Source organism: Girardinichthys multiradiatus, chromosome 8, assembly GCF_021462225.1.
Source record: "Girardinichthys multiradiatus isolate DD_20200921_A chromosome 8, DD_fGirMul_XY1, whole genome shotgun sequence".
In the NCBI taxonomy this organism is placed as follows: Eukaryota; Metazoa; Chordata; class Actinopteri; order Cyprinodontiformes; family Goodeidae; genus Girardinichthys; species Girardinichthys multiradiatus.
This window is the reverse complement of record NC_061801.1, coordinates 24,970,897-24,998,686: the sequence shown is the minus strand read 5'-3', so window position 1 is coordinate 24,998,686 and position 27,790 is coordinate 24,970,897. Positions and strand designations below refer to the sequence as shown.

Below are 27,790 nucleotides of genomic sequence, written 5' to 3'. Positions count from 1 at the left end.
GTCTCCCTTTTGCCATCAAAACAGTTTTGACACATTAAAATGCAACCATCCAAGGATATCCTGGCATAGCACATAATTAGCAAGAGGTCTTTTTTAAGGCCTTAGGATTTTTGAAATCAATCTAAAACATGCAGATCTCTAGAAAATACAACCAGGACAATTGGAGAACAGGATATCCTTGTACGCTGATGATACGATCCTCATGCCAGTCTACTAGATCTTCCTCTTGTTGTGGTGCCCCGATTGGCAAGCCTAGGCGAGTGTTCAGCTGTTTTTTTCCCTTTCATAAACAAAACATTAAGACTGATGTGTATAATGGTGAGATGAGACCTTTAAAAGAAGATAGAGCTTCTGCCACCATAACTTTACAGTACAAGCTGTTATTTCACGCCAGAAAATAACAGACTCAACTTACAAACTTACAAAAAGGAGCAGGCTTCAAGTAGTCTTAACCGTAAAGTCATGCATTCTGTAAGGTTTGCAAACATGAATTTTTAGTGAAGTTTCTCTTAGTTCAAAGTGAACTAAAAGTTGAAAACACTACATTACACAAACACACATGGCTGGTTAAGTAAAATTTCGAAGAATTAAAAAAATCTCATCCTCAGCACTTTGTTTTACTGCATGTGTTCACCAGATAAATACTCACTGTTTATCTGACTTAACCTTTGAGCGTAACTGAGAAAGCTTTAGATATTACCTCACCAATAAATAACGCCCTCTCCAAAGGTGAGATTTATCTCCCAGATGGTTGCTACATAACTTGTCACCCACAAAGATGCAGCTGTGAAATTCCTCACCGCCACCTTAATTCAACAATCCCTCCATCCATCAGATTGTCCTCCTGGTAAACAAGTCTTTAACTCTGTGTTAGGGTTCTCTGTCTAACCTATTTGCCATGATGTTATTTTGTTCTTTTTAGTTCAGTCTTTAGCTTAGTGACTGGAAGTAACTCGTTTGTTTGCTGTGTGACTTGTTCTCCTACATAACAGACTGCAGTGGTTTCTGTGGACAAAGAGCACCAGTATGTGACAAGACTGCAGAGGCCACAGCTGAATTAACAGGCTGCTTGCTGCTTCCAGAGTCATTACAGTAGGAGTCAAGAGTAATAAATACAAATAATCAACATTGTCCCCTCCATGTCCCGGGGCAACAGAGGAGCATCACGTAGACTCATTGTATACCAAGTGATTCACATCTCTTACATCACACTTTCTGCTGTGCAAGTGCTACATTGCATATATAGTGTGTGTGTTCAGCATTGCAGACCTAAGGGTAGTTTTTTCCTCAGACCTCCTCCTCACTTGTTGTTACATGTGAGCAATAAACTACAGCTGCTCCATTGTTCTGTGGTTCTGCCTGCACACTTGTCAGGGTTGGAGCTACAGGAATTGGACTTCAAACATCCGTTTTCATTCGCCCTGAGCTTATTTTCGAGGATATGGATGAGCAAAACAAAATTTTACCCCGGCCCATCTTCCGCAGAGATGTGAGCTGGGAACCTTTCCCGAACTGGACTCAGCCAAGCCGCATCTTTGCTCAAGATTTCGGGCTCCCTCCTTTGCTGGAACCCATTGACCTCGACTGGCTTGACTGGGCAAAGAAGAGGCTAACTTCTTTTTCCTGGCCGGGTTACACTCAGTCCCCACTTCTACCTCCGTTCACCGGCCGTCACCACAGTGAGCAGGACCAGAAGAAGTTAAGACACCTGACGAGTGGTGTGTCAGAGATCCAAACCGGGCAGAACAGCTGGAAAATTAGCCTAGATGTCAGTCACTTTTCACCAGATGAGATAACAATCACAACCAAGGATGGGTACTTGCAAATATCAGGTATGGTACATTGTTCTAAATGGATTTACAGTGAATTTTCTGAGGAAACTTGTGCAAAAATAAAATAATAGGTCATTATTTGCATTTTGTGGATTTTACTCACTGATATTCTATAAAAACTGTTTTGTTGTCAAGGAACTCATAAAGAGAGGCAGGATGAGCATGGAGTGGTTTCCAGGTGCTTCAACCGTAAATATAAGTAAGTCGTCTGACTGCATAAGGGTAGAGTATTTCAAACATTAAACAGATTTATGTCTGTCCCTGATACATGATTGTTGCCATGTTAATTACGAAAAAAAAAGCAACCTGTAGAGACTGATAGAGGTGGATAAAAATACAGAGGGTTAAGAGCTTCAGTGGCTTATTAGCAGGGAGATAAAGATTAGATCGATTAAATAGAGGAGTGTCAAAGCCTAAAGACTTAGAGCTTATCACCAAAGAAAAATCATCAATACAACAGTTGAAACATACAAAAAAGCTGGTTAGTAATTATAAGAATAGTTTGTATGCTGCAAATAACTGCAAATATTTTTCTACTGCTATTTGAGAATGGTATAAATCATTTTTGACATGCCATTTAAAAAAATAAAATGCCAATAAAAACAGCAGATTTATTTTTATTGTTTTCAAAATGTATAGGTTATACTTCATTTCCTATATCAGAAACAAAGTTTAGGCATTGAATAAAAATAATTGTCAGGGTTTTCAATTATTTTTGGCTTAACTGATTACATAACACAAAGTGTGCCACTTTGTAAAAATGGACATATAAATAAATACATAAATAAATAAATTGCTGACTTTTGCCCTTCCTGGCCCCCTTTGGTGCCACCACTACACGTTGAAAAAATAAAAACTCAACAGATCTCACCAAATATAAAGTATTTCTGCTTGTTATGTATGACAAACTGTCTCTACTTATTTAAGGTTGCCACAGGGAGCTGATTTGAGACACATCAATTCAGCGCTGTCTGATGGAGTCCTTTCCGTAGAGACTCCCGTCTCTGGCACATCTGTCAGCAACCCGAGTAGCGAGATTGTTGTCCCAGTTCAGATCAAACAGACAGAAGACGGTGAGAAGTGAACAAAAGACCCAACTGTGTGATGTAGCATTTTTGTGGCAGACATAGAGAAAGGGAAACTAAATTGTTGCATCTTTTTTTATGATTATTTAGTAAGTTTGCTTACGTTATATATTGTAGTTTATCGGCTTCTGTAGATTAATATGAAACTTTTGTTTTTAAAGTCAGATGAACACATCCCAAACCTTTCTTCTCTGAAGCACAAAAACAGATTTTAGCACAGGTTAGTTTTCTGAATTCTTCAGCCATTCTGTTAAGGTGAATCATCTTCATAATGCTGCCATGATATCATATAATCTACAAGTGTGATAAAATAACTTTGGCAATGGCAAAAATAAATACAACAGTTTAATAACTATGTTTTAGTGTGTTTGTATTCTGTTTTTTTTTTTTTTTTTTTGCAAATAATAAAGTTATTTCTGGTCATATATAACGTTCTCTCTGTTGGCTGCTCTACATGTATGAAATTAGCCACTTCAAACAATCCATTGACTTGATATGGCTATTAAATGTTGGCCGGTCCTTTATTTTATTTAGCCTTGACAAATATGTTGAAGGCCTATAAGTCCAGTCCAATTTTAGCGTATAAGAAGATATTAAAAGTCAAACTTGATTAGCCCATTAAATCAGTCCAAACTCCCTATTCATCCACGTTTAGACATCAAGAAACATCCGTACGTAGAAATCTTAGACATTTCACTTTCACTCTTCACTTTTTATACATTATTCAGACAATACTGACATCTAGTGGTAAAAATGGATACTACATTGCTGTTTGCAAGCAAAATTGGAAAGGATTCTGTTTTAAAACTGTTCGAAATGTTATTGTCCTATTTAGTACCATCTAATGAGAAATAATTAATGTAAATAAAAATTTAGGTTACAACCACACATACCTATAATATATTGTAATATATATTTTCATTTTTGCACAAATCATGTTTTCTAGAGAGCAATGTGCCAGGGGTTTTTCACAGATTCTTAAGTAGTAGCAGGTGGTTTTTATTTGTGGTATTACAAAACATATTTTAGATGCTTTTTCTGGCAAATTAGATGTGTTTCCTAGAATGTAAAATGTATTTCTAAGAGGTAATGTTTTTTAAGTAGGAGGTAAGGTGTTTTCTAGGAGGCAGGTTGTGTTCTATGAAGTGAGGTGTTTTCCAGGAGATCAAATATTTTCCTGGAGGTATGGTAAAATGTTTTTGAGGTGGTAATTATGTGGTCCTTTTTGATGCTTTCCCTCGAATGACCTTTGACACCAACAAGTGTTAGCACTGACACCCATTTACACAAATCATGCCTAATATCATGACTACTTACAGGTAAAGTGAATATTACTGATTACTCCTTTATTATTGCACATGCTAGTGGATCAAATATCTTGGGCAGCATGTGAAAATTTTTTCTAAGAAATGATTTGTTAGAGAATTAGAAAAAATGTTCAAGGATATGAGTGAGTCGGGTAAGGACCAAATTGTGATGACTAGACAACAGCATCAGAACACACTGGGGTCCAAAGTTGCAGCTCTTATGTTTCTGGTCTGGAGTGATCAGTATCTACTGAAAGTGGTCAGAGGAGGGAGAAGGAGTGATTTTGCAGACAGGGTCATGGTTGTAAGGCTTACTGATGCATGGGAGGAACATTGGGTGGTCCAACTGCGCATCAATTGCTGAAGAGGTTCTTATAGAAATATTTCAGAATACACAGTGCATTGCAGTTTTGACCATTGCTGAAAACTAGTTATCAACCCTTGTCACTCTGGTCTGGATTATGCACCACAACACAAAAATAGTTCAGAAATGGGTTGAGGAGCACAACCATTCGGAGGTGTTAATATGACCAGCAACTTCAGTAGATCTCAATCAGACGAACATCCGTGCGATGTGGTGGACACAAAAATAATAATTAAATCCATGTAGGCTGCACCACAACAGTTACAGAAGGTGTCTACTGCCAATATCTGGGCACCGAATATGACAACAGTTTTCAGGAGTCTAGTCTAGACCATTCCTCAACTGGTCAGGTCATAATGTTATGCACATTTACTGTACAGTAAATGAATGCTATCCAAACATGTTTAAATTTTTCTCAAATTATGATATTGCACAGAAAGAGACAAAGTCACAGGGCTGTTACAGAAGACCTGCTACAAAAGAGGTCAAGGGCTAAAACAACACAACTAAAACTAAATCTCTACTTGTTCCTGTTGACAGAGAAGGTAGTGCTGGAACTGCAGCACAGCGAACTGTTATAGGAAGTTAGAACAGCAACCGTTTCAAAATCCCATTGCTCATTGTTTCACAAATCATGTTCATGATCTATTTTTGGATTTGTGCTATAAGGTAAACATTTCAGCAGATTGCGGTTGTAAGGATTGTGTTGGAGGGGTTGCTGAGGATGTAAGTTTAATTATGGAGATCATCAGCCACCATGGTGAAATCTTTTATGCTGTTACCGACAATACAGACTGATACGAGCAAAGGTAGAAAAGATTAATGATAAATAGTCTCCCCCCATTATGCCCCCCATTATGCCCCCTGGCACAGTGCCGGGCCATTGTGGTGAAGAGAGAGCTGAGCCGAAAAGCGAAGCTCTCGATTTACCGGCCGGTCTACGTTCCTACCCTTACCTATGGCCATGAACTTTGGGTCATGACCAAAAGAACGAGATCTCGGATACAAGCTGCTGAAATAAGCTTCCTCCGTAGGGTGGCCGGGCACTCCCTTAGAGATAGGGTGAGGAGCTCGGAGTAAAGCTGCTGCTCCTCCACATCGAGAGGAGCCAGGTGAGGTGGCTCGGGCATCTATACCGGACGCCTCCTGGACGCCTTCCTCGGGAGGTGTTCTAGGCACGTCCCACCGGGAGGAGGCCCAGGGGACGGCCCAGGACACGCTGGAGGGACTCTGTGTCTCGGCTGGCCTGGGAACGCGTTGGGCTCCCTCCGGAGGAGCTGGAGGAAGTGTCTGGAGCGAGGGACGTCTGGGTGTCTCTACTGAGTCTGCTGCCCCCGTGACCCTGTCCCGGATAAAGTGGGACACAACGAGTACGATAAATAGTCTATAAGTGGGAATGCGTAAATGTAATAAATCATAAAGACAATTACCTCCCTGTTCATTTTAATCTTTGAGTCCATGATTCCCATATGATTGTATTATCCAGACACTTTCTTTTTAAGTCATCAAATATTGTAGGTTATTCTAGTTCCTTCCTTTATAATTCAAGTCTTCAAACAATAGTTGAGGCTCCAGACATTCCAATTTTACCTTTAAGAAAAAGAAAAAAAACGTGTTACATTATAAAATATGTAATAAATTTGTTTTATATTGCAGATCCCTTACATTGTGGGGTATTATTCTTCTGACATTACAGAAATGATGATGATAGTAAAATAAAAAAAGGAAAAAGATTACATCCCTTTAGAAATTACCTCAGCCTTGTTGAGATGTGCCTGTACTGTTGTGTCTCTTTAAAGGAAGGGGGAGTGTAGGAAAGGGACAGAGGAAAGAGATGAATAGAAGGCACCAGAACCACCTACCATGACCAAGTGCGCTGTAAATGTAGGGCAGAAATTCGAGTGGAATACAAGCGGATCATTGAACGCCACAACCGTGGAAAAATCATGTTTTGATGTGCCTTATCTGAATCAACTGTTTTTCAACATGGTACCACATTCGATCACTGGAAGACAGGGAAACCATTTTTCCTCCCAAATATCCTCTGCATTTTGAAACGGAAAAGAGTGTCAGGAAGATACGTCTCTGAGGTATATTTCTGATTATCAATGGTAGGCATTGCATAATTCGCCCTCATCCAGCGGAGCCGTTGGATTTCTCCTGTTTTCCAAGAGGAGGACGCCTGATAGAACGACTACATCCAGAGGCTGCCCCTTTCGGTGTTGCCTGCAACTGGTTTGGCAATGCCATTTTCTCTCATAGGAAGGACTTGCACGCAGTAGCCGGGGAGCAAGCAGGGGAAAGGATGCATTTAACGCTGGATGCGTGCTGCTTTCGGGGAGATTCGGCACTGACAGCAGCTCCAGCGGGAACAACGAGCGCGGAGGGCCTGGGAAGAACCCAGCTCCACCATCTCCTCCTTTTCCTCCCCCCCTGCAGGACCATGCTTGCGTGAGGGATGAGGCCGTGCACGGGGACGCCAGGCCAGAGCTGCGGCCTACATCTAACCAGAGTCGGTCTCTTGACTGCCAGATCTGTGAACACATCACCACCATCAAATCAGCACCTTTGGTACGCTGCGCGCCCGAGCTCCGCCGTTTGCATGAAAATTCGTGTGCGAGAACACAGATGTACAGCTGTGTTCTCAGCTGTACATCTGTAGTCATGGCAACCAGCTCTAGTTAATGGATGTCATTTTTTCCCCATCTTTAGCTACCCCTCTGCCTCTGCTTTTATGTGTGTGGATCGCATATTTATGTACAAAAACCTGCCTGATGTCTCTGGTCGCAATCGTTTGGGGTTTAAAAAAAAACAAAAAATGTAATAGGTGTAATTTTAAAAATTCCCACTATTCGTAGTTTACTATAATAGTTTTTCATCAAACTTTCCATTCGAAACAAAGTTCTGCATTAAAAGTGGATTCTAATCAATAGAACAGACACCATATTTCTTTATTGTATTAAAGGAAAAACCTGTTGAAATATATTACTGTTCAGCTCCCTGTAGATCTGTAGATTTTGGGGTATGACTCTAACAGCAGTCCCCAAATACATTATCCATTTGATTTAGGTAGTTCTAGCTGAAGGTTGCAGGATCACCATAGATTCAGCGCTTTCTATGGTCCCATTTGACCAGCTTCTCTGTCCCTGCTAAAAAAAACTATCCCCACAGCATGATGCTGCCACCACCTTGTCACTGTGGTGTGGTCAGGGTTAGTTTTCTGCCACAAATACTGTTTTGCATGAAGGCAAAAAAAAGTCTCATCTAACCCAAACACTTTCTTTCATATGTTTGCTGTGACTTTAAACAACACTTCTTTTGGCTTTCTCTCAACAACAGTGTACCTAAGAGTTAGAGAAAACAAACTGCTTTCTTTTTGCCATTTTTCTAAAGGCCAGATATGGACAGAATTTGGCCAATAGTTGTCCTGTCAACAGATACTCCCCATTGAGCTATGAATCATTGTAGAGCTATTCCTCTGCTCTTTTCAGTAATGTTCTCCTTGCCCAGCTTACAGTTTAGGTGGACAGCCATGACCTTGGTAGCTTTGCAGTTGTGCCCTACATTTTCCATTTTTGGATGATGAATGGAAGTGCACTCTGAGATGTTAAAACCTTGGGATATTGTTCTATGACCTAACCTAGCTTTAAACTTCTCCATACCTGTTTCCCTGACCTCTCTGCTTTGTTCCTTGGTGTTCATGGCACTGTTCAATAATAACAAACCTTTGAGACCTTCATATAACAGCTTTATTTATACAAAGGTTAAATTACATGCAGGAGGACTCTTTTTAGTAATTAGGTGACTTCTGAAGGCAGTGGGTTGCATTGGATTTTATTTTGAGGTAAAAGGGGCAGAATACTATAAGCATGCCACACTTTTCAAATTCTTCTTTTCAAAACATTTTGAAAACCATCAATTGTTTTCCTGCTGTGTGTTGTTCCATCACATTAACATCCTAATAAAATGTATTGAAGTATGATGCTGTAATGTGACAAAGAGTGGAAAACCTTTTAGAGTATGCAAACTTTTCGAATGCACTGTTAAAACATTGACAAGAAAGGAAAGCTAAAATAAACTCAATAATCACTACAAAACAAATGCTCAAGACTCAAGAAAATCCCACACACTAATTTAAAGACTTAATTCAAATTAGTCACATTAGGGACAACTGCTCAGGAAGAGGAATAAATCCAAATTAACTGTGTTCTGGAAATAATTTCTTGTCCAAACCCTAAGATTTTCTTGTAGCGGTAATGATGTCCTGTTAACCAGCTCATAAAGTTTGTAAGGGTGAGTTCTTGTTTTTGCGCCAGTTACAAACCAAATAAAAGCCTGATGAAGCATATCATTTTTTTAAACATCATACAGTTACATTAATGTAAATAGATCATTATAGTCCAATAACCTCACATAAATTTTTTTGCATAAGTGTGCAAAAACTACTTTTGCTAAACTTTGCTAAAGCACATTTTAATTAACCTTCAGCTATTAGTCTTCTTGAGGTCTCTCCTGCCATCAACTATAGTGAATCGGACCTAAAACAAAGTTTAGCTGTCCTAGTAGGATTTTTATCACATTTGCCTATTTGCTTCTTTTAGCTAAAGCCATAGTTTGCAAATAGGTTACAAAGTATCACAAGGATCCCATTGCATAAAGGTATCAATCAGGAGAAGGATACAAAAAAACAAATTGAGGAAAAGATGAGACCGTAACTAGAAACGGAGGCTGGGAAAGTAAATTTTTTGAAAGGCGTAGCTTTAATTTAGAACCAAATTCAAAAGAAAATCTGTGGGACCACCTGAAAAGGACTGTGAACAAGAGATGCCCTCACAAACTAATATATTTTGAGAACTTTTCCAGTTGGAGTGGGCAAAAGATGAGATGCTGATTGACATCTACCAAAGAATACTGAAAGCTGAAGTTTAATCAAAATTTGCTTCAACAAAGCATTAGTTTAAGGGTGTGCCTACTTATGGAACTAGGTTATTGCTCACTTATCTTTATTTTTTTAAGGTGAATGTGATATTTATGTTTCTAAGTTTTTATTGTGCCTTTGTCTGCCTAGTTGTGGCTCCTTTCTGCCTGCTCAGCTTCTTTCCCATCCTGCGTTCTCCTGTCTAGGGCATCAGGTAGATCCAGGAGCATGAGCAGGACTTTGAGCTGCGGGAGCAGATGTCTGGGTATAAGCGCATGCGGCGACAGCACCAGAAGCAGCTGATCGCCCTGGAGAACAGGCTAAAGGCCGAGATGGATGAGCACATGCTCAGGCTGCAGAAGGAATTAGAAACTCATGCGAACAACACTTACATTGAGCTAGAACGGCTGGCCAAACGCCACGTTGCTCAAACGGATAAAGAGGTAAAGCTTTAACAGTATTTAGTTAGGAATGATTGGGAAACTAAGGAATGAGTTAAGGCTCATTTATGTCTTTACAAACATGTAAACTCAGGCACGAAGGAGTGATTATTAGAGTGATTGTTAAATTGTCTGTTGCAGATGAAATCTGTTGCAGCAGAGGAAAGGAGAATACAGCAACAGATTGTTGCTCAACAAAAGAAAGAGCTGACCGGTTTCTTGGAGGACCAGAAGAAGGAATACAGGCTTTCCAAAGACAAGATCAAGGATGTAACTATCACCAGCAGATGTGTTCTTGAAGTTATGCATGAATTCTGTCAAAGATAGCTTTAACATTTTCAACCTTTAATCCTGTTTGTGCTTTGTTTGCAGGAGATGAACGAGGACGCTTGTTCAACCAAGGAGGAGAAACAGGAACGACTGTCCAGGTACAAAGAAACAATGCAGCACTCCCAGGCTGAGGAGGAAGCTCACCTGCTGGCCCAGCAGAGGCTTGTCTATGACCGCAGCTGTCGGGCCCTTAAACGCCGGAGTCTGATAAGACGGCACGAGTTTGAACAGGAGCAGATAAGGGAGGTATTGTGATTTTCTGTTATTGTGCACCACATACTATGAAGACTATGAAGGCTGTTGGTGTTTTAGGGCAAGTCATTTTGTTTTCAGATAATTTGTTTTAAACAGGGTTCCATGAAATAACCAGATCAAGCTGTTTCTTGGGGATTTCTTGACTTTTCTGTTTACTTTATTGTGGTACACAGGATAAGATCTCTCTGTTACCCTTCACAGGTTGTTCTCTCCAACCACAGGTACTGCTATACCATTTTAGGTGGCCTTTTTGTCTGTTGATGTGGTTAACATAGCTGCACCTCCTATGTGATGTTTCCATGCCGAAGTGGTCAGGAGCTTCTAAAAGTAGTTCAGAAAAAAATGGTTATTCTGTGACAGGTTGCCTAGCAGCTCATTGATACAAATAGTGAGGGAAGGCCGGCATGTGTTGTCCATTCCAGGATAGTCGTTGTGGATTAAACTGTTAAGAAAATTAAGGGTGAATTTCATTGTATCTTAGTTTGTTTTGCAAGATAAAGCATAGCTGCAGATCTGTTGGGATGCTTATGCTGGTCTCTGGCTGCTATTAATGGTTCAAACTCAGCATCGAAAGTTTACCAGTGAAATAGGGTGGCCTGTATGATGTATCAAACTTTGGTTTTCATAAAATGGATGGCTGAATCTGGATGTGCTTGAAAATATATCGAGCCAAAATGCCTTGTGAATGCACTGCAGGAGTTGGGGAATTCTGTGCTTCTGGGAAACCACTGCTTCTGTGTTTTATGTGGCTGATATTTCAATGTTTCATCTACCTAAACAAATCTCCTAACCAGCTTTACCCCTTCTGTGAAGCAGTATTTGCTGTCAATTGAGGTCTCTTACAGCAGAACAACACTCCTTGTCATACTACAAAGCTGATTTAGGAATGGTTTAAAACACTAGTTCCTGAAGTTGTGGTCTGGGCACCACTTAGGGCTACAAATTAACACATTTGGAGTCTTGAGATCCTCTTCTCATTTTAAAATAAATTGATAATTGATGGTAAAATCATGTTCATGCCAAAGTTTCCACAGTACATAACAAACTGTTCTTGCAAAATGATTAAAAACATATATTGTTTATGGATGCAGTTTGTGTTGTTATTATACCCCTGTTTAATTGACTTACTAGTAATGTCTGTGTACTCAATGGATAGGAAAATCTCTTATGCTGTTATTGTGTGATTTGGAAGGTGAAACATTTAGGAACTACAGGTTTGCTTGGGGAGCTGACTTGGTCTCAGTATTTTCCTGAAGTTGTTTGTTCAGTGAAGCATCTGTCAATCTGGCCCAAAAACTGCTCCTGAAAAACAAATAGCTGATTTTAAAACTGGCAAAAAATTGCAGCAATAAAGTTCTGCTCTCAAAATTTATTGCAGATATTAAATAAATGAATAAACAAGCATATACACCAAGATACATAAGATGCAAAACTGCACTCAATCACCTTGTTTCAGGAGCTGAACAAGAAGAGGACCCAGAAGGAGATGGAGCACGCCCTGATGATCCGGCAGGACGAGTCCACCCAGGACCTGGAGCACAGGCAGCTACAGATGCTACAGAAGCTGCGTCTGGAACTCCTGAGGCTGCAGCACCAGACCGAGCTAGAAAACCAGGAGGAGTACAACAGCCGACGACAGACAGAACTACACAGAAAACACACCCTGGAGCAGCGACAGCAGCCCAGAAACCTTAAGGTGTTAAAAAAATTCTGTTTACTTCTTTATTTTTTAGTTTCATGTACATGTTATTCATTGTGATTTACACCTTCTGTACCTTGCACAGAGCCTGGAGATGCAGATTAAAAAACAGTTTCAGGATACTTGTAAGGTTCAGAACAAGCAGTACAAGGCTCTTAGGAACCATCAGCTGGAAGTTTCTCCCAAAGGTGACCATAAAACAATCCTGAAGAACCTGAAGGAGGAACAGACACGGAAGCTGGCAGTACTGGCAGAGCAGTACGAACAGAGCATCAACGAATTAATGGCCTCACAAGCGGTATAAAGATTATGAAGTCACATGTTTGAATTTCAAGAGCAGCATTACTCTTCATTTTGCCCAGTTATTGGCCAGTTGTTTGATAGCGAAGGCTTGACAATAAACATCTCCCACTTATTTGTTTGCAATTGTTTCATTTTCCAGATGCGATTAGAAGCAGAGCAGGAAGGTGAGGTCCAAGCTCTGAAGCAGCAGCTGAAACAAGAGATGGAACTCCTGGATGCCTACCAGAAAAAAACCAAGTCACAGATGGAGACCCAACATGAGCGAGAGCTGCAAAAACTTGAGCAGAAGGTTTCCATTCGGAGAGCACACCTTGAACAGAAGGTAAGATCAGAGCAGTAGTAATATACTTCATAAAATTATCTTACATGCTGATATTAATTTAGCAGCAAAGGTCTTAGAAAGTCTTCCCCTAAAGAATTTATTGGGGCTTTAAATGTGAACCATGATGTGTGGTTGTGGGTGTCCTGTAGTTGCAGTTGAATATGATGCAGGTGGTGCTATAACAGCATTTCTCCAGCTTTATAGAACAGTGTATATAACATTTTCCAAGCTGGCTGCAAAAAAACATGTATACAGTAATTACAAAAAATATCTAAATGATTGATTTTATTGATCAAATCCACACAAGCGGGATGGCTACAAAATAGTGATGGTATCATTTTGTCCATTTTCTATGACCAGGGATTTACTACATCAACAGGAACTCTTAAAAAAAATTCATTTTGGACATGTACATAAAAATGTTTGTATAAGAAGACGCATAAAATACAGTGGGCCAGAAAAGTCTACACATCCCTGTCAAAATGCCAGGTTTTTGTGATAGTAAATAATTTAAAATTTTTGTCCCAGCTTTAATATGACATATATCCTGAACAATTTAACTGAAAAACAAACAAATCTGTTGTGGAAATGATAAAACATAAAAAGTTTATATATCTTAGTTGCAAAAGTTGCAGACCTTTAAATGAATAAAGAGCCTTTTTAGTGTCAGCATTGTCTTCTTTGGTTGAAATTTGTCAAGCCCACTCATTAGACCAGACATATGGAGATTATTGGACAAGTATGTCACAAGCAGAACACAACCAGTGCTTAACAGGAATCCTGGCAGCTTTTTTAGCGTTGCTACCGGTCTCTTAGTAGGCTTTCTGACCTGTTTCCATCTGATCTTCAAATTAATTTTACAAAAACATCTAGTTATTATTATATTGCTATTTTCCGATTTTTTCTTTAGTTATTAATGACCATTTTCAGTGCACCAGGGTGTAAATATAATAATGTTAAATTTTGTTTGTGCTCTCTTGCTGACTGCAAAATAAGTCTAATTTGCTCCTTTGTAACAGCTCTGCAAACGATGGCTTTGGATGCAAATAACCAAATAACCAAATGTCAGGAAAATCCTTCTTTGACAGCTTCTTTTAGATTTATCAGATTATTATAACTGATGCCAGGTGTTCATGCATGAAGACTGAAAGCTAAAAGGTAACTTATTTACTTGTTTTTCAGTTGAATTGTTAAGTATGTCGCATTAAAATTTGAAAATGTTTTAAATCATTTATTAAGTAGTTTTTTAAGTCACAAAAATATGACCGTTTAACAGTACATTTTTGAGAGACACAATACTTAGCTGTTCTGTGAATCAGCTGATGATCTTAGTCTGTGGATTTAAGCAAAAATATTTAGCTGTTGTGTAAACAGGAAGAATGATCTCACTTTAATTTTAATTGTTCTATGTATTAAACCAGGGGGAAAAAATCTGATCCACAGTTTGTCTTAAAAACAAGTATCCATAATCTGTATTTATCCAAATCAAGCTTACATTTATTATTTATGTAACAACATAATGAGTAAAAGACAATGTACACTCTCTCTACTTCCGTAGGACATAAAAAAGTAAACCAGCCATCCAGAGTCTGCTAACTCAAGCCTTGCTGACAGTACAGCTTTTTCAAAGTCTAATATCTTTTTCTCCATTCTGCTTTTTCAAATCTACATGGACTCTGGGATTCCAATTGAAAATGCCTTAATACTTATGGTGTGCCAGTAGGTGGTATTGTGATTTCCTAGCTTTCTCTTTGTAATAAATTTGCAACAATATCAAACTAACTGTTTTTGCTTTGTCATAATGAGGTATTGTGTGTAGAATTTTGAGGAAAGAGATGAATTTGATACCATTTGGAATAAGTCTGTAACATAATTAAATGTGGAAAAAGTGCAGTGCTGTGAATACTTTCCAGATGGGTTGTTGATACATTCTTAACAGAGATTTTAAAAATCTCCATTTAGGAAAGCATTTTTAACAATGTCAGTTCTTGTAACTAGAATCATAGTTTGCATGTTGGGAGATGCAAACTGTGACTGTCTCTCTGATAGTTATCACTGAAGTCAGACTTTGCAACGCACATAAAATACCAAAGAGCTTATTCTTAAAATCTATAGGGTGAGGTTGCATTTTAAATCCAGAAAAACAAATTGCACCATTAGAACAGACATTCATCCCAACTGTGATGCACGGAGGTGGTGGCCTGATGGTTTGGGCTTGTTTTCTATCCACAGGACCTGAACATTTTGCAGCCTTTAAGGTAACCCTGAAGTCTTCTGTAAATCAAAGCATTCTAGATGTGCTTTTAAGGGCATCAGTCCAACAACTCTGAATTGAACTAGCCCAGGAACTCCTGCAATGAGCAGCAGAACTGCTAAAATAGGAGAGAATTGAGGTTTTATAATGATCCAAAGATTAAAATTCAGTCAAAATGGACCTTTATTGAACAGTAGTTTGACAGGAAAGAGAGTGGAGAGAGAAGGGGAAGACATGCAGCTGCGAACTGAACCCAGGACAACCGTGTCAAGGACTATAGCCTCTGCACATGGTGAGCCTGCTCTACCCACTGTGCCACCCCCAAAAGCATAATTTAAAAGACAAATGAGCAATATTGTTTCCACAGTCTGAGACATAAAGAATGTGATTACTTTAGGTCTATAGCTGCAAAAAAAAACTATAGCCATCGAAACATTAGAATAATGAATGACATAAATTAATACTTTAACAGAATATGACTGTACGCTTCAAATGTCCTATTAGCAACATGATTGCAAAAATGTGGAATCAGAGTTCCAAAAAGAGGAACCACGCAAAGGAAAGAGAACTGGGGAAGTCATATCTAAGAAACAAAATACTCAACGTGACCATACATTTTGAAGATGCTTTGTTAGCCCTGCTGTTAAGATTACAAAAATAAATCATATAGCACTTGGAAAAGTCTCAGGCAATTTGAAAACTGGCTCAAAGACAAACAATAAGCCTCAAAACACATCTCACAGTCCAAAATATAAATCTGACTTATCTTAATCAGTCAAAATTAGTCAGTGTTTGATTGATTTATATATATATATATATATATATATATATATATATATATATATATATATATATATAACAGTGTCAGACTCTTGAAAATGTTTTTTATAATGTTTGATGAGCTTAAGAAAAATGTTTGATGAGCTTAAGAAAAAAACATTTTAGAAAGTCTTGCTACTTAATATGTAGCAGTGATCAAGATGTGACTATTTTATGAAATGAGTTCACACTCTGTAACAATTGTGTGCGAAGTTCACCCTCTCTCCATTATCCTGCAGGAATTACTTGCTTTAAATCTCTGGTGGTAGGAACCTATTGCTTAGGCCCAGGTTTTTGCTCATGGAAAAATACAAACATACTACTGTATGCAAAAATAATGTCTGGCTAAACAGTGTATGAACAAATGTAGTAAAACTGTTAGCAGGACATATTTATGATAGCTCTTTATACTGTATGAGAATATACTTAATGTTTGAAGCTGTTCTTCAATATTAACGCTTCTCAATTCAGAATTTGTCAATCAGGGTTTGGAGACCTAAAAAACCGTCACCCTACCCCAAGATTTAAAAGAACACTGTGGCAAGCCCAGTCAGCATGTGATACTGTCCATGATTAATGACTATTTGAAGTAGACATCAAAATGACCAACTTTGTTACTCTAAAGTGCACAGATATTAGTACTTCGATTTTTCCGGACAAATATGTCATCAAAATAGCCGACATATTCAAGAGCCATGCAGTAACTGTACAAGTGGATGTGCAAGTCTCACATGATCAGTCCGTGTTTTTCTTGTGAGGGTCGATATTTCGTTCCAAAGACATCATATGTCACACCATTCATACTCTATGAGTAAGTTTACAGTTAGTTTTCTGAAAACAACACGTCGTTTGTCCCTCAAAAGTCTCTTCAAATTAGTGTGGAGGGATTTCATCTCACCTACTACTAGGATTGTTTACTTCCACGGAGCTCATTGAAGATTTTTGTAGCAAACATGTTTTCTGTGTTCTTTTTGTGACATATCCCTGTTAGAGAGGTTTCTTTCAAGAAAATAGTTGGTTTTGTCAATATTGTGACAGATTGGCAGCCAGCCCAAATATAAAGATGTACATCCAATGTTGAGGGCCAGGGTCTTTTTGAGTCAGAAAAGTTTCTGAAAAAAATCCCTCAGATTTTTTTAAATTCATTCCTACCCCAGGTAGATTTAGATCTAAAGTAACCTTTTAGTTTAGCAATTATAAGAAGGGTATGATTTCTGCTTTGCTAGTAAAGATTTCTCCAATGATTATTAGGAATGGTAGGAATAATTTTCTACAGGCTTTTTTTTAAAATAAAAATTATAACAGATAATTTTTTTATTAAATAAAGATTGTATACCCCTTTTACATCCTTTACATCCTCTTAAATACTATCAGAAACAAACTTCTTGGTTAAGTGAAAATCATTTTAACTCTAAATCTGCGAGGGACAGGAATAGTTTTAACTTCATGCTTTCCGTCTCTTAAATAGGCTTACATTTTACCTTTCATGTAACAAAATACCAACCATGCTGGTTACAGATTGAAGAGGAACTGGCTGCCCTTCAGAAGGAGCGAACCGAAAGGATCAAGCACCTGCTAGAACGTCAGGACAGAGAACTCTGCGCTTTTGACTCAGAGAGTCGGAGCCTGGGTTTCGGAAGCCTTGGATCTCTGGACTTCCCTAAAGAAGACAACAGATGAAAGCGGATCTATCTTTTTAAAGGACAACACATCCGTGCCCGTCTCATATCCACTCGGCAGTTTTGCTGCATCCATGGTGACAAAACTGGATAACTTTCTCTGCTACTCTTCTTCTCTCTCTCACTTCAGATATTGCATCTTCGAACAGAGGATGTTTTGCTTTTGCTGTGACACTCGCAGGGAGAAAGCAAAACAGAGGAATCCTTAAACACGTCCGTTAACAAGCAAACTTAGTGTAACTCAGTGTGTTCAGCTAACAGACTCTTTCCTCCATGCCATTTCCTCTTTTTTGGTATGAATTGAATAAATCAGGAAATTTTAGTAAAATGGGCACTTTGATATGTTTAATTAGAAACCCATCATGTTCATATGATGCTTAATATGCGTTACATGGAGGGACATTGTGGAATGTGAACTGCGGACTCCCCCGTAGTGCAAAGCTGCTTTTATTTCTTTTTAATTATTATATAATTTTGCTCTAATCATTTAATTTAAATTACTGAATGTGAATATTACTGTACGGGGGGTCACTGGGGGTTTCCTCAAATTTGTCTTTTTTACAGGATTTCCTTCTCCTACTGGTCACACATTCACAGTGTGCTTACTCATACAGTATAGTGTGGTCTCTCACTTTTCAAACAGATTTCATTTATCAGTATGTAGATTTAATTGGCAGCAACTCGATCGACCTGTTTAATCCTCTCACAACTCAAGATCCCACTCTCTCAAACTGCTTATTATTGCATGCACTTTAAGGACAAATTCAGGTTGTGAAGTGAAGCATGAATCTGTCAGAGATTTTAGCTGTTTGTAAATAAGTGGTCAAAGCATTTTTTTTTTTTTTTTAAGCCTATCGATACGAGATATAAACGCCATATTTGAAAAGATTTTGTTTTCACATATGCCTTTATTTGAGTTGCGTCTGAAGCAGGTTTGAGTTAAGTGCTCGTAATATCAATATTTTAACTGACTTAGGCCAGCACCATTTTTTTTGTTGTTGTTGTCTTTTTTTGGGTTCGTCTAAATTTGTGAATCATTTAATTGTTCACTAATCTTGTAAAGGAAAAATGGTGAGATCTGTGCTGTATAATTTTTGATATGAATATTTGTACATGAGAACATAGCTAGAATATACAGAGACGCTGGTCTATTCCTGATTACAGAGCTTAACGATAAAGATTTTGCTTCTTTTTTTATAATGTTGAGAAATGGTCATACAATAGTTCAGTATATTGCTAAGTCAGACCATTAGACTTTCAGATTGTAAAAATACTGGTGAATGAAACCACAGACTTCTTATTATTTCTCTGTGATGATCTTTCAGAGATCGGAGACTCTGCAAACATGTGGGTCTGGACTGCATTTGAACAATTTGTGGCTGATGATTTCAATATTTTCCACCATGTTCATTATAGTCATTGAACAAGTTGCACAATTGTTCCATTCATGGTGAATGGAAAGATGATTTTTGGTGCTTAATTTGTAATACCACCTTTAGCCTTGTTGTCTTTTTTTTTTGTTTGTTTTATTTTTGGAGAACGATTGATTTTCACAAATGTTCGTAAGCATTTTGCAACCCCTTCTGAGTAAAAACACAATTGGTTTTTCAAAGAGTTGTGACCTATTAGAAGCACTTAATGCAGCAAATTTCTCAAATAATGAATTATATGTGTAAAAAATGCTATTTCATCACAGGTCACTTTTTCAGCATTGTCTAAATTGGTCTTTTTAGTTTTATTTCTCTCCACAGCAAAAGCTTCTATTACTTGTATTAGTTCCTCACAAGGCGGGCTGGAAAGCTGGAAGATGTCCCCTAAATTCACAGAGTACTTTAACAGGAGGAATCTAATAACATTCAGTTTCTGATGGCAATAGAACCTGACTGCTCTTGTCCGACCCGACTGAGTTCTGAAGTTTAAATGGCCAAACTTGATTTTTAATGAACTTTCTGAAATTTGTAGAAACTGTGTCTCATATGCAGTAAACCGTTTTTTTTGTGTGTCTGGTCGCTTATCAACTGAAGCTTTGTGGACAATGGATCCATAAAGAAAAACTTATTTGGGGTGCTCGAGCATGTTTGCCTGAGAGCTTCAGAACAGCAGACCTTACAATTTGTGTACATTTTAGGTTATTAGAAAGATGTATTTAGTTAGAATAAAGGGGACTTTCCTAAAGAATTTTATTCACCATTTCCTGTGCAGTTCGAAGTCAAAATAAAAGAGATTTTGTTGAAAACAGAAAAAGGAGTCTTGACACTCAGCATCCTGCTTCTTAACACAGAGAAATCCTCAGTGTGTGTGGTTTAATTTCTTTGCAATGCCTCTTTTTGTGGTGGGAAATGACCGCCGTGACCTACATTGATGCATTTGGTGTTTTCTATATTTAACAAACATAAATGTGAATCAGAAATAACCAGAGAATCAGAAACATAAACATCGGAACAAGAGGTGAGAGGGAACTGGACTGCAGAGGTTTTTTTTAAAGCTCACTTTCTTTTCAGTGAGATGTTGCTCGATTTAAATGTCAAATATGAGTTTTTCTCGACACATTGGCAGGAATTCTACTGTAGTTTCCTTGAACTGTCAACCTCTGAGACAGACATCTGCAGCAATCATCTACCTCCTTACCACCATCACCCCACTTTTATCCCCCGTGGCAAATGGAAAGCCCCGTAGGATGGCATGAAGAGTGGTGAGCCTTTACCTGAAGCAATGCTGACACGGTTGAGGCGCTTCGACTTTCCCTGCCTATTCTCAGGTACTCTGTGGTTTGGCAACCAAAACATGCCTTCCTGTGCTGAAACCATATTGCAGTTACTTTCAATAATCGTGGGGTTCATGTCAGATCACAACAAGCTGTTTCACTTTCAGTGCAGTCATTGCAAGGATGATCTGTGTTGCAGTCTGAGCTCTTACGTTTTTACATGATGCAGACTCACAAGAGAAAGCTTTTGAATAAATAAGCAAGCATTTATGAGGAACCAACACAAAATGCATAATTGTAAAGTGAAATGAAAATTGTATATGGTTTCAGCCCCCTTAAACACTGACACTGATTTGGTAAGTCGAGTCCACCTGTATGCAATTTAATGTTATGTTAATACAGCTGTTCTGTGAGGTGTCAGAGGTTTGTTGGAGAACATTAGTGAACATACAGCATCAAGAAGACCAAGGAAAACAGCAGACAGGTTCAGGGAGAAGGTTGTGGAGAATACAAAAAACAAAAGGCTAAGACCATAAAACTTTCCCAAGCACCTTAAGGAGTACTGTTTTAACCCATCACCTGAAAAAGGAAGGGCTTAGTCACCCCTGCAAAACTTACAAAGACATGGCCGCCAACCTAAACTAACAGGAAAGAAGAGCATCAGTCAGACAAGTAGCCAACAGGTTCATGGTAACTCGGGAGGAGAAGATCCACAACTCAGGTGAAAACCTTAAGTCTTCACTCCATAAATCTGTCGTTTAAAGAATAATTGTAGCCTCTGAAAGCTATAAACATCATTTTGCCAAGCGTCATGTATGGAACACAGGAAACGTGAAAGAACGTGCTCTAGTAGGATGATACCAAATCTGAACAATCGGATCTTCAGGCAAAATGCTGTGTGGCGTAAAACTAACACTACACATCATCCTGATAATAGCAGCACAGTGAAACATGGTGGTGGCAGCATCATGATGTGGGGATGTTTTTTATTTAGCAGGGATAGATACAGTTGGAGTTACAATGAAATGATTTAGATAAAAGCATGTCAACGTGCTAAAATGGTCTAGTCAAAGTCCAGACATAAATTAAGAATCTGTCACAAGCCTGAACATTGATGTTTACAGATGCTCTTCATCCAGTCTGACTGAGCTTGAGCTAGTCAGCTAGTCAGCACAGTTATATGCTACTTTGCAGTGGTCTATCACATAAAATCATTTTAAAAAACAGTGAAGATGTTAATTGTATCTAACAAAATATGAAAAATTGAAATGGGTAGGGATACTTTTGTAAGATGCAGTGATATTTTGTTGACCTTTTTTTACTTCCAACATTTTGTTCCTCAGTAGCAGCCGTGGGAATATATTCAAGCAGAAGTGATCGTCATTCTTAAAAGGTTTTCTGTGGGTCATCCCTCAAATCACTGAACAACGCAACACAGGAACGTGTAACAATAAACTCATCCGTTGATTCTGTCTGTCATAAGCTGGGGCTAATTGCTTCTTGTTACGCAGATTCAGTCATCTTTACGTAGTTGTAAAGTTCCTGATTGTGAAATGCATTTCCTGTGACCTTACAAGCATCCTGTACGCAATACCACATGAGATTATTGCTGTAAAACCAAAAAGAACCGTGGTCTAAGGAGTAGACATAAAATTCAATAGAAATCCAGAGAAAAAAAAGACACCAGTCACCGTTTTTGAAAAAAACAAAAAGTCATCTTTTTAAGTATTAATTGACTAAAATATACTCAAAATGAAGGATTCATGGGACAGTGTGGAGCCTTCTAATAGGAAAATAGTAAAGATATGATAAAACAAGCAGCTCTGTGCACAATAGACAACTGACCTTTAATTTGTCAAAGAATTAAAGCCTTTTGGTGAAACTTTCTTTAATTTGTAAGAAAAACAACAAGTGAGCTCAGAACTGAATGAAAGGGAAGGGTGACCTCAGCCCTGAGAGTTTCTGGTGTTTGACACCTAATTTCTAAATCTGGGATACAAACTTAGCGCTTGTGCATATTTTGTTACACGAAGAAAAACAAATTGTTGCTTTAAATGCTTCTTCAACTTTTAAACCATATCTCCATACATGTCTAGGTCAATGCCCTGACATGTCTGTTCACATATCAGGCATATTTGAGTAATGTCCTCTTCCTTAAAATAACTAATGAAAATAGAAATCAACGCAAATAATGATAATATTGATAATAATCAGAAAAATTGACATCTTAGTCAAGAAGAAATCTACAAGGATGACGTGCTCTTCATGAGGCGCGGCGCACGTCATTTCCTGTGGGTTCTTCTAAAGAAGTTTCAAAGGAGTGTGATCATGACGAGTCCACGCAATTTGATTGAGAGACACAGAGGAGAATGAATGGTCATGTAAAGAATATGCATCTTCAACAGCTTGTGGAAAAAGCAGCGAGTAAGTTTACATTTATTTCTTATCAACTCAGAAATCTGCTTTAAACATTTTTGGATCTTTTTCTTCTAACAATTATGCAATCTATTTTTGGGACTTGTAGCTGTTGTGAAACTAACCGAAGTTTGCAGTTTCCTGGATGAATGAGTCTGATTCACTTTAGCTTTTTTTGTCCAGTATTTGTGTAATAGATGTCTTTTCACACTATTTCAGTACATTTAAACTATGAAATGTAACGACATAGTCCGTTTTTGCTGCCTGTGTGTTCTGAATGGGAAAGAGTTTGTTTTCTCCTCTTTAGTTCTGTACAGTTTTGTAAATGAACTTCTCATGTAACGTGAAGCAGAGGTACGATAACTGACCGCTTCTGTTCTCCTCAGCATTACTCTGCTTCCTGCTGCTCCTGGCTGTTGATTCAACAAAAACTGTGGCGGCCGGCAGAAACCAGGAGTGTGGCTATGATCTGCAACAGACTCTGAGGCTCAGCAGACTGGTCCATAAGGAAACTGGTAATCTAATCAAAAAATATGTGAGTAAATTCAGAAATCTACTTTATTTTACCTGAACAATTGTTTGCACAGTTTTAGATTATGCTTTTAGTTTGACTGAAATTGCATTTATCTCTGGCAGAAAGCTTCTGAAGGAGAAATGGCAGAGCTGTTCTGCAAGGCTTCAGTAAGTGGCATCCCTGACCCAAACATCTCTGGGCTGGAGCCCTCAGAGAGGATAGCAAGCATCTACACGCAGCTCCAAGTTTTCTCCCCTCATCTGAAGAGGGTGCACGAGCAGCAAATGGACTTACAGCCTAAGAGCCCACTGCTAAATCTAATCAACATAGTGAGAGACCAAAGCAGGAGGTTGACTCTTCGCATAAACAATATTTATCGCATCTTTTTCCCAAACCTGCCTCTACCGGAGCCGGCGGGTGGACCCACAACACTACCTCCGCCTCAGAACGTCTTCCAGCAGAAGGTCTACGGCTGTGTGGTGCTGACAACCTACAAGAAGCTCCTGACAAACATTTTTAAAGACATGAGAACTTTAAAAAGCAAAGTCTGCAGAAGGGCACCAGCAAGTGAATTCAACTTCTTTAGATGACCTGAGACTGGCCTTTGGTGGTCAGTTTCCAGCAGCACTTTACTTACTAAGATGATGACAGACTTCTAAAAACATAAGTTACTTTGAAGATGGCAGTGATCAGGGTAATGGAGCATATTTATGGTATTTAATATTTATTTTCTCAAAGTGTTCCTGGAAAGAGAGATGTTGCTGAAAGTGTGATATCATTTACAGGCTTGTTGTTAGATGTTTTGTAATTTAATTTTTTTTTTGCTGTAAGTGTAAACTATTGTCCATGTCTGGTTACAACAGCATGCAGAATTAAAAGATGCAACACAAGTTCTCCTGTCTGTTGGATTGTTCATGTAAGTTTATCAAATAGGTTTTTCCCAGAGTGTATGAAAAGTATCATGTGCTGTTTTTTGCACAGAATCACTCCCTAAAGAGGAGTTAAAAAGAAAATCAGGAAGCTGCTGAGACGCTGACTGTGTGATATCAGCTTCAAGTGACGCATGTGTTCAACACAAGGCTGCATCAGATAGGAAAGATTTCATGAAACTGGCAGGCTGTCTGGTCAGTCACAAGGTGTGAGTGGGTGTGAGTGGGTGTGTGTGGGTGTGTGTGTCAGGGGGTCAGACCATTGAATTAGTTAACAGTGTCATTTGCACCTTTGCACCTTTATATAGATGCTCATCTAAGGATGTATTAAGTAGGATGGGGAAAACATGCTAAGATTTGAGATAAAGATGCTTCTTTGAGTCATTAAATGCAGATGTGTGAGGTGTATAAATTTGGATAATATTGTTTCCAAATTAACTAAATTTAGCCCAACTTTCCTCTAGTCACAAGCTTTCCGGAAACTAGAAGTAGATGGGGGATTTACTCTAGGTCATGCATCAAGTTCCCTGTTATAACTGTGCCTTATTTAAAGCTACACTGAGGGCACCTTAGGGCAACACCCATTATTCAGTCTGGATCATGCATTTCTCTTAACAGTGCTTATAATACTGCATCCTACGTTTGAGGAAATAAAGAACAGCTCATGCCGTCTCTGTAAAATCTTATTTACAGAGCACTGCAAAAATAGTCATGCCACTAAATCCATTCCTTATTTAGTCACATAAGAACCACAAACGTCAGTGTACCTTATTGGACATTTATGTGAACACAAAATATTGTATGATAGTGAAGTAAAAGGAAAACGGTGTATAGCTTTCTGCCTTTTTTACAAATAGTAATTGGAAATGTAGAATCACCTTTTGATACAATTACAGTGGTGAGTCTTTCGGGTTATGTCTCTGCCAGCATCTAGAAATTACAGGTTCTGAACACTCTTCTTCATAAAACAGCCCCAGTTTAGTCAAACTGGATAAATTTTCAAGTCTTGACACAAATTCTAAATTGGATGCAGGTTCGGGACTGGGTCTATCCCATTATAGCTCTGGTTGTATATTTGGTGTAGTTGTCCTACTGGTGAATGAACTTCTGCCACAGCCTGATGTATTCTGCAGTCTAAGGTGTTGCTCCAGGATTGCCCATCAACTCTGTACAGCTTCTCAGTCTCTGCAGAGAAAAATGCCCACAGCATGATGCTGCCATCACCATATTTCACAACGGGGATGGTGCATTGGGGAAGATGTGCAACAACTTAGTTTCCACCACATGTAGCTCTGTGCATCTAGGCCAATAAGTTTAGTTTGTGGTCTAATTTGATTAGAGCACCTTCTGCGTCTTCTACCTGACTTGTAGCAACCTGCAAACAAGACTTCTTATGACCTTCTTTCAAAAATGCCTTTCTTTAAAAAACCCTGCATCATATTTCTTTATGTTACTTGATGTTAGTTAGTCTATCAGATTCAAACCTAATGAAATACATTAAAGTTTAGGTTGAACGAGACAAAATGAGAAAAATGTCAAAGGGAATGAATACTTTTGCAACTTTTGTACCTGACTAATTTATTGCCTTGGAGAAATGTCAGAAATGTTGCAATTTCAAAGCCAAAAAACTGACTGAACAGAGATTGAACCCATGGGCCTCCATATCTGCTGTAACCACGACTCACCGAAGTAAAAAATGTCAACTTCATTAGCCATTAATGACAAATGAAAACACTTCTCTTTAAATAAACATCACTGACAAAAAAAAAACAAAAAACGCAAGTTTGTGAATCTTGTTGCAAACTTTAAAAATTCAACAATACATTGAAATACTATTTTACACTATTAAAATATTAGCCTTTTGGCACCAGACGTTTTTGGAAAGGGTTCATGCAGCTACCTTTGTTATCCCCTTCATGACCTTAAAATTTTATTTCTTAAAGAAATGGATTTTGAATAAAATTTTCAAGGGCAGTCATAAGTGAGAGTTAATCAAACATCTCTGTTTACTTTCAGAACTTTAAAATACTGGGAGTTTCATGGTTTCACAGCTGTTAGCAGTGTTTGGATCCAGGCGTGGGGTCTTTCAGTGTGGAGTTTGTATGTCTGGGGAACAGCCATGAAGAGGCGCCCACACAGTCACTCTTTCTTGAAACATAAACTTGTATTTGTGCTGCAAAAAAATTTGCTTTACCAAAACTATGAGTCATGTCAAAAAACACTTTGTAAACTTTGAGTAGTCGAATCTTATGGTTTCAACAATATAGGACCTACAATCATATTCAATAAATTGAAAGATTACGGAAAAATTCATTTATTTCAGTAACTTGATTCACTAAATAAAACACGTATTATAAATTATTTACACAAAGATAGATTTCTAAACAATAGATTTCTGTTAATTATAATATTTTTCTGTTTACAGCTATGATTTGAATATTACATCAGACCAGCAAAAAAATTGAATGTTTAGTTTAGAAATGTGGCTTAATGACAAGTATGTTTGATTACCCGCTTAAAGATTATTTTCAGTAGGTACTTTTAACTGACAAGCTTCATCGGAAAGCATATTAATTTATTGAATATGACTGTATGAAGAGAAAATGTAGAGCTCAGACATAATGAGATTATAGAGATTGTACACATTCTATGATGATTTGAGAAAAAACAAGTCTAGGTTATAGGGCTACAAATAAGGCTGTGGTTTCTCTCTCTTTTCATTTAAACCCTATTTCTTGTGCATCAACTGTTATGAACTTGTATTTATGTCATCAATTATGACCAGTTGTAGAAAATACAGAGTTTCTCAGCCAGAGATGGAAAGATGTTGAGATTTAAATGAATGAAAAACACATTAAGGATGCTGAGACTGCATGTTTTGCATCTTTGTTAACAGAAGGATGATTGTGTCTCATTAAAGTCTAAGGTGCAAATTCATAATGACAACCCTTAGCTTTCACCTCTAGATGGCAGTATATCACAGTAACAAAATAAAATGAGAAGATTTGAATAATCTGACTAAAACAGCAAAATAAGCTACAAAATAATGACTCAAATTTATGGCAGTGAACTTCTCATTTTCTGAGTACTTCCAGTATTGTATTATTTTTACTGACTAAGACACTGGTTCTAGAAAAGGGTTGGCAGAAGGAAGAAAAGATGACAACATGCCTCCTTATTGCTACATTTCGTATAAAGTTCAAATGCTGATTTCCTGATTTGATTTTGCTTTGCTTTTTATTTATTTTTGTTCTGAAAACACTGACTTTTTCCAAAGGCCCACACATGAAACTACTGGTGCTGTTTGCTAGTAGTTGTATAATAAACTCTGAGAAAAAAAAACAAAAAAAAACTTTAATGTTATGCATCTTCCCTATTTTACTCACCACAGCTCACGGGAAATTGTTTCCATGACTCATTTTATTTCAGGGTTCAATGACCCTTTTGACAAACTTTTGCATAATTAACAGATTATCCTATGATGATGAAGCAGAACAAAATTTGTATAAATATTACTATAATGCTTATTTGAAATTAGTTGAAGTTGTTGTATAATAATCCCAACCTGAGAAACAAAGGGTACAAATTAATCATTCACGGCCCTAAATTAATATGGCTTCC

General features: G+C 38.1%; 3 protein-coding genes across 3 annotated transcripts; all 3 read left to right on the top strand.

The window, feature by feature from the left end:
* Positions 1 to 1,261: 1,261 nt before the first annotated feature.
* LOC124872781 (heat shock protein beta-1-like) lies at positions 1,262 to 3,272 on the top strand. Its single transcript, XM_047373112.1, has 3 exons — positions 1,262 to 1,832; positions 1,968 to 2,031; positions 2,760 to 3,272. The coding sequence occupies exons 1-3, from the start codon at positions 1,442 to 1,444 to the stop codon at positions 2,914 to 2,916; spliced, it is 612 nt and encodes a 203-aa protein (XP_047229068.1). The 5' UTR covers positions 1,262 to 1,441; the 3' UTR covers positions 2,917 to 3,272.
* A 3,130-nt stretch (positions 3,273 to 6,402) lies between these two features.
* taok3b (TAO kinase 3b) lies at positions 6,403 to 19,851 on the top strand. Its single transcript, XM_047371726.1, has 8 exons — positions 6,403 to 7,159; positions 9,713 to 9,949; positions 10,088 to 10,216; positions 10,319 to 10,522; positions 11,988 to 12,227; positions 12,316 to 12,528; positions 12,673 to 12,855; positions 17,447 to 19,851. Exons 2-8 carry the CDS (start codon positions 9,764 to 9,766, stop codon positions 17,606 to 17,608), a joined length of 1,317 nt encoding a protein of 438 aa, XP_047227682.1. The 5' UTR covers positions 6,403 to 7,159; positions 9,713 to 9,763; the 3' UTR covers positions 17,609 to 19,851.
* A 2,780-nt stretch (positions 19,852 to 22,631) lies between these two features.
* m17 (IL-6 subfamily cytokine M17) lies at positions 22,632 to 24,130 on the top strand. The gene is made up of 3 exons (XM_047373311.1): positions 22,632 to 22,735; positions 23,113 to 23,261; positions 23,363 to 24,130. Exons 1-3 carry the CDS (start codon positions 22,681 to 22,683, stop codon positions 23,828 to 23,830), a joined length of 672 nt encoding a protein of 223 aa, XP_047229267.1. The 5' UTR covers positions 22,632 to 22,680; the 3' UTR covers positions 23,831 to 24,130.
* The last annotated feature ends 3,660 nt before the right edge of the window (positions 24,131 to 27,790 follow it).

Excerpts from the sequence above, each read along its gene's own strand:
- LOC124872781 (XM_047373112.1), top strand. The coding sequence starts at position 1,442 with ATGGATGAGCAAAACAAAATTTTACCCCGGCCCATCTTCCGCAGAGAT. Across the intron at positions 1,833-1,967 it reads TGGGTACTTGCAAATATCAG|GAACTCATAAAGAGAGGCAG; the intron begins GTATGGTACATT and ends TTTGTTGTCAAG. Across the intron at positions 2,032-2,759 it reads TGCTTCAACCGTAAATATAA|GTTGCCACAGGGAGCTGATT; the intron begins GTAAGTCGTCTG and ends TACTTATTTAAG.
- taok3b (XM_047371726.1), top strand. The coding sequence starts at position 9,764 with ATGTCTGGGTATAAGCGCATGCGGCGACAGCACCAGAAGCAGCTGATC. Across the intron at positions 10,217-10,318 it reads CCAAAGACAAGATCAAGGAT|GAGATGAACGAGGACGCTTG; the intron begins GTAACTATCACC and ends CTTTGTTTGCAG. Across the intron at positions 12,228-12,315 it reads AGCAGCCCAGAAACCTTAAG|AGCCTGGAGATGCAGATTAA; the intron begins GTGTTAAAAAAA and ends TACCTTGCACAG.
- m17 (XM_047373311.1), top strand. The coding sequence starts at position 22,681 with ATGAATGGTCATGTAAAGAATATGCATCTTCAACAGCTTGTGGAAAAA. Across the intron at positions 22,736-23,112 it reads GCTTGTGGAAAAAGCAGCGA|CATTACTCTGCTTCCTGCTG; the intron begins GTAAGTTTACAT and ends TGTTCTCCTCAG. Across the intron at positions 23,262-23,362 it reads GTAATCTAATCAAAAAATAT|AAAGCTTCTGAAGGAGAAAT; the intron begins GTGAGTAAATTC and ends TATCTCTGGCAG.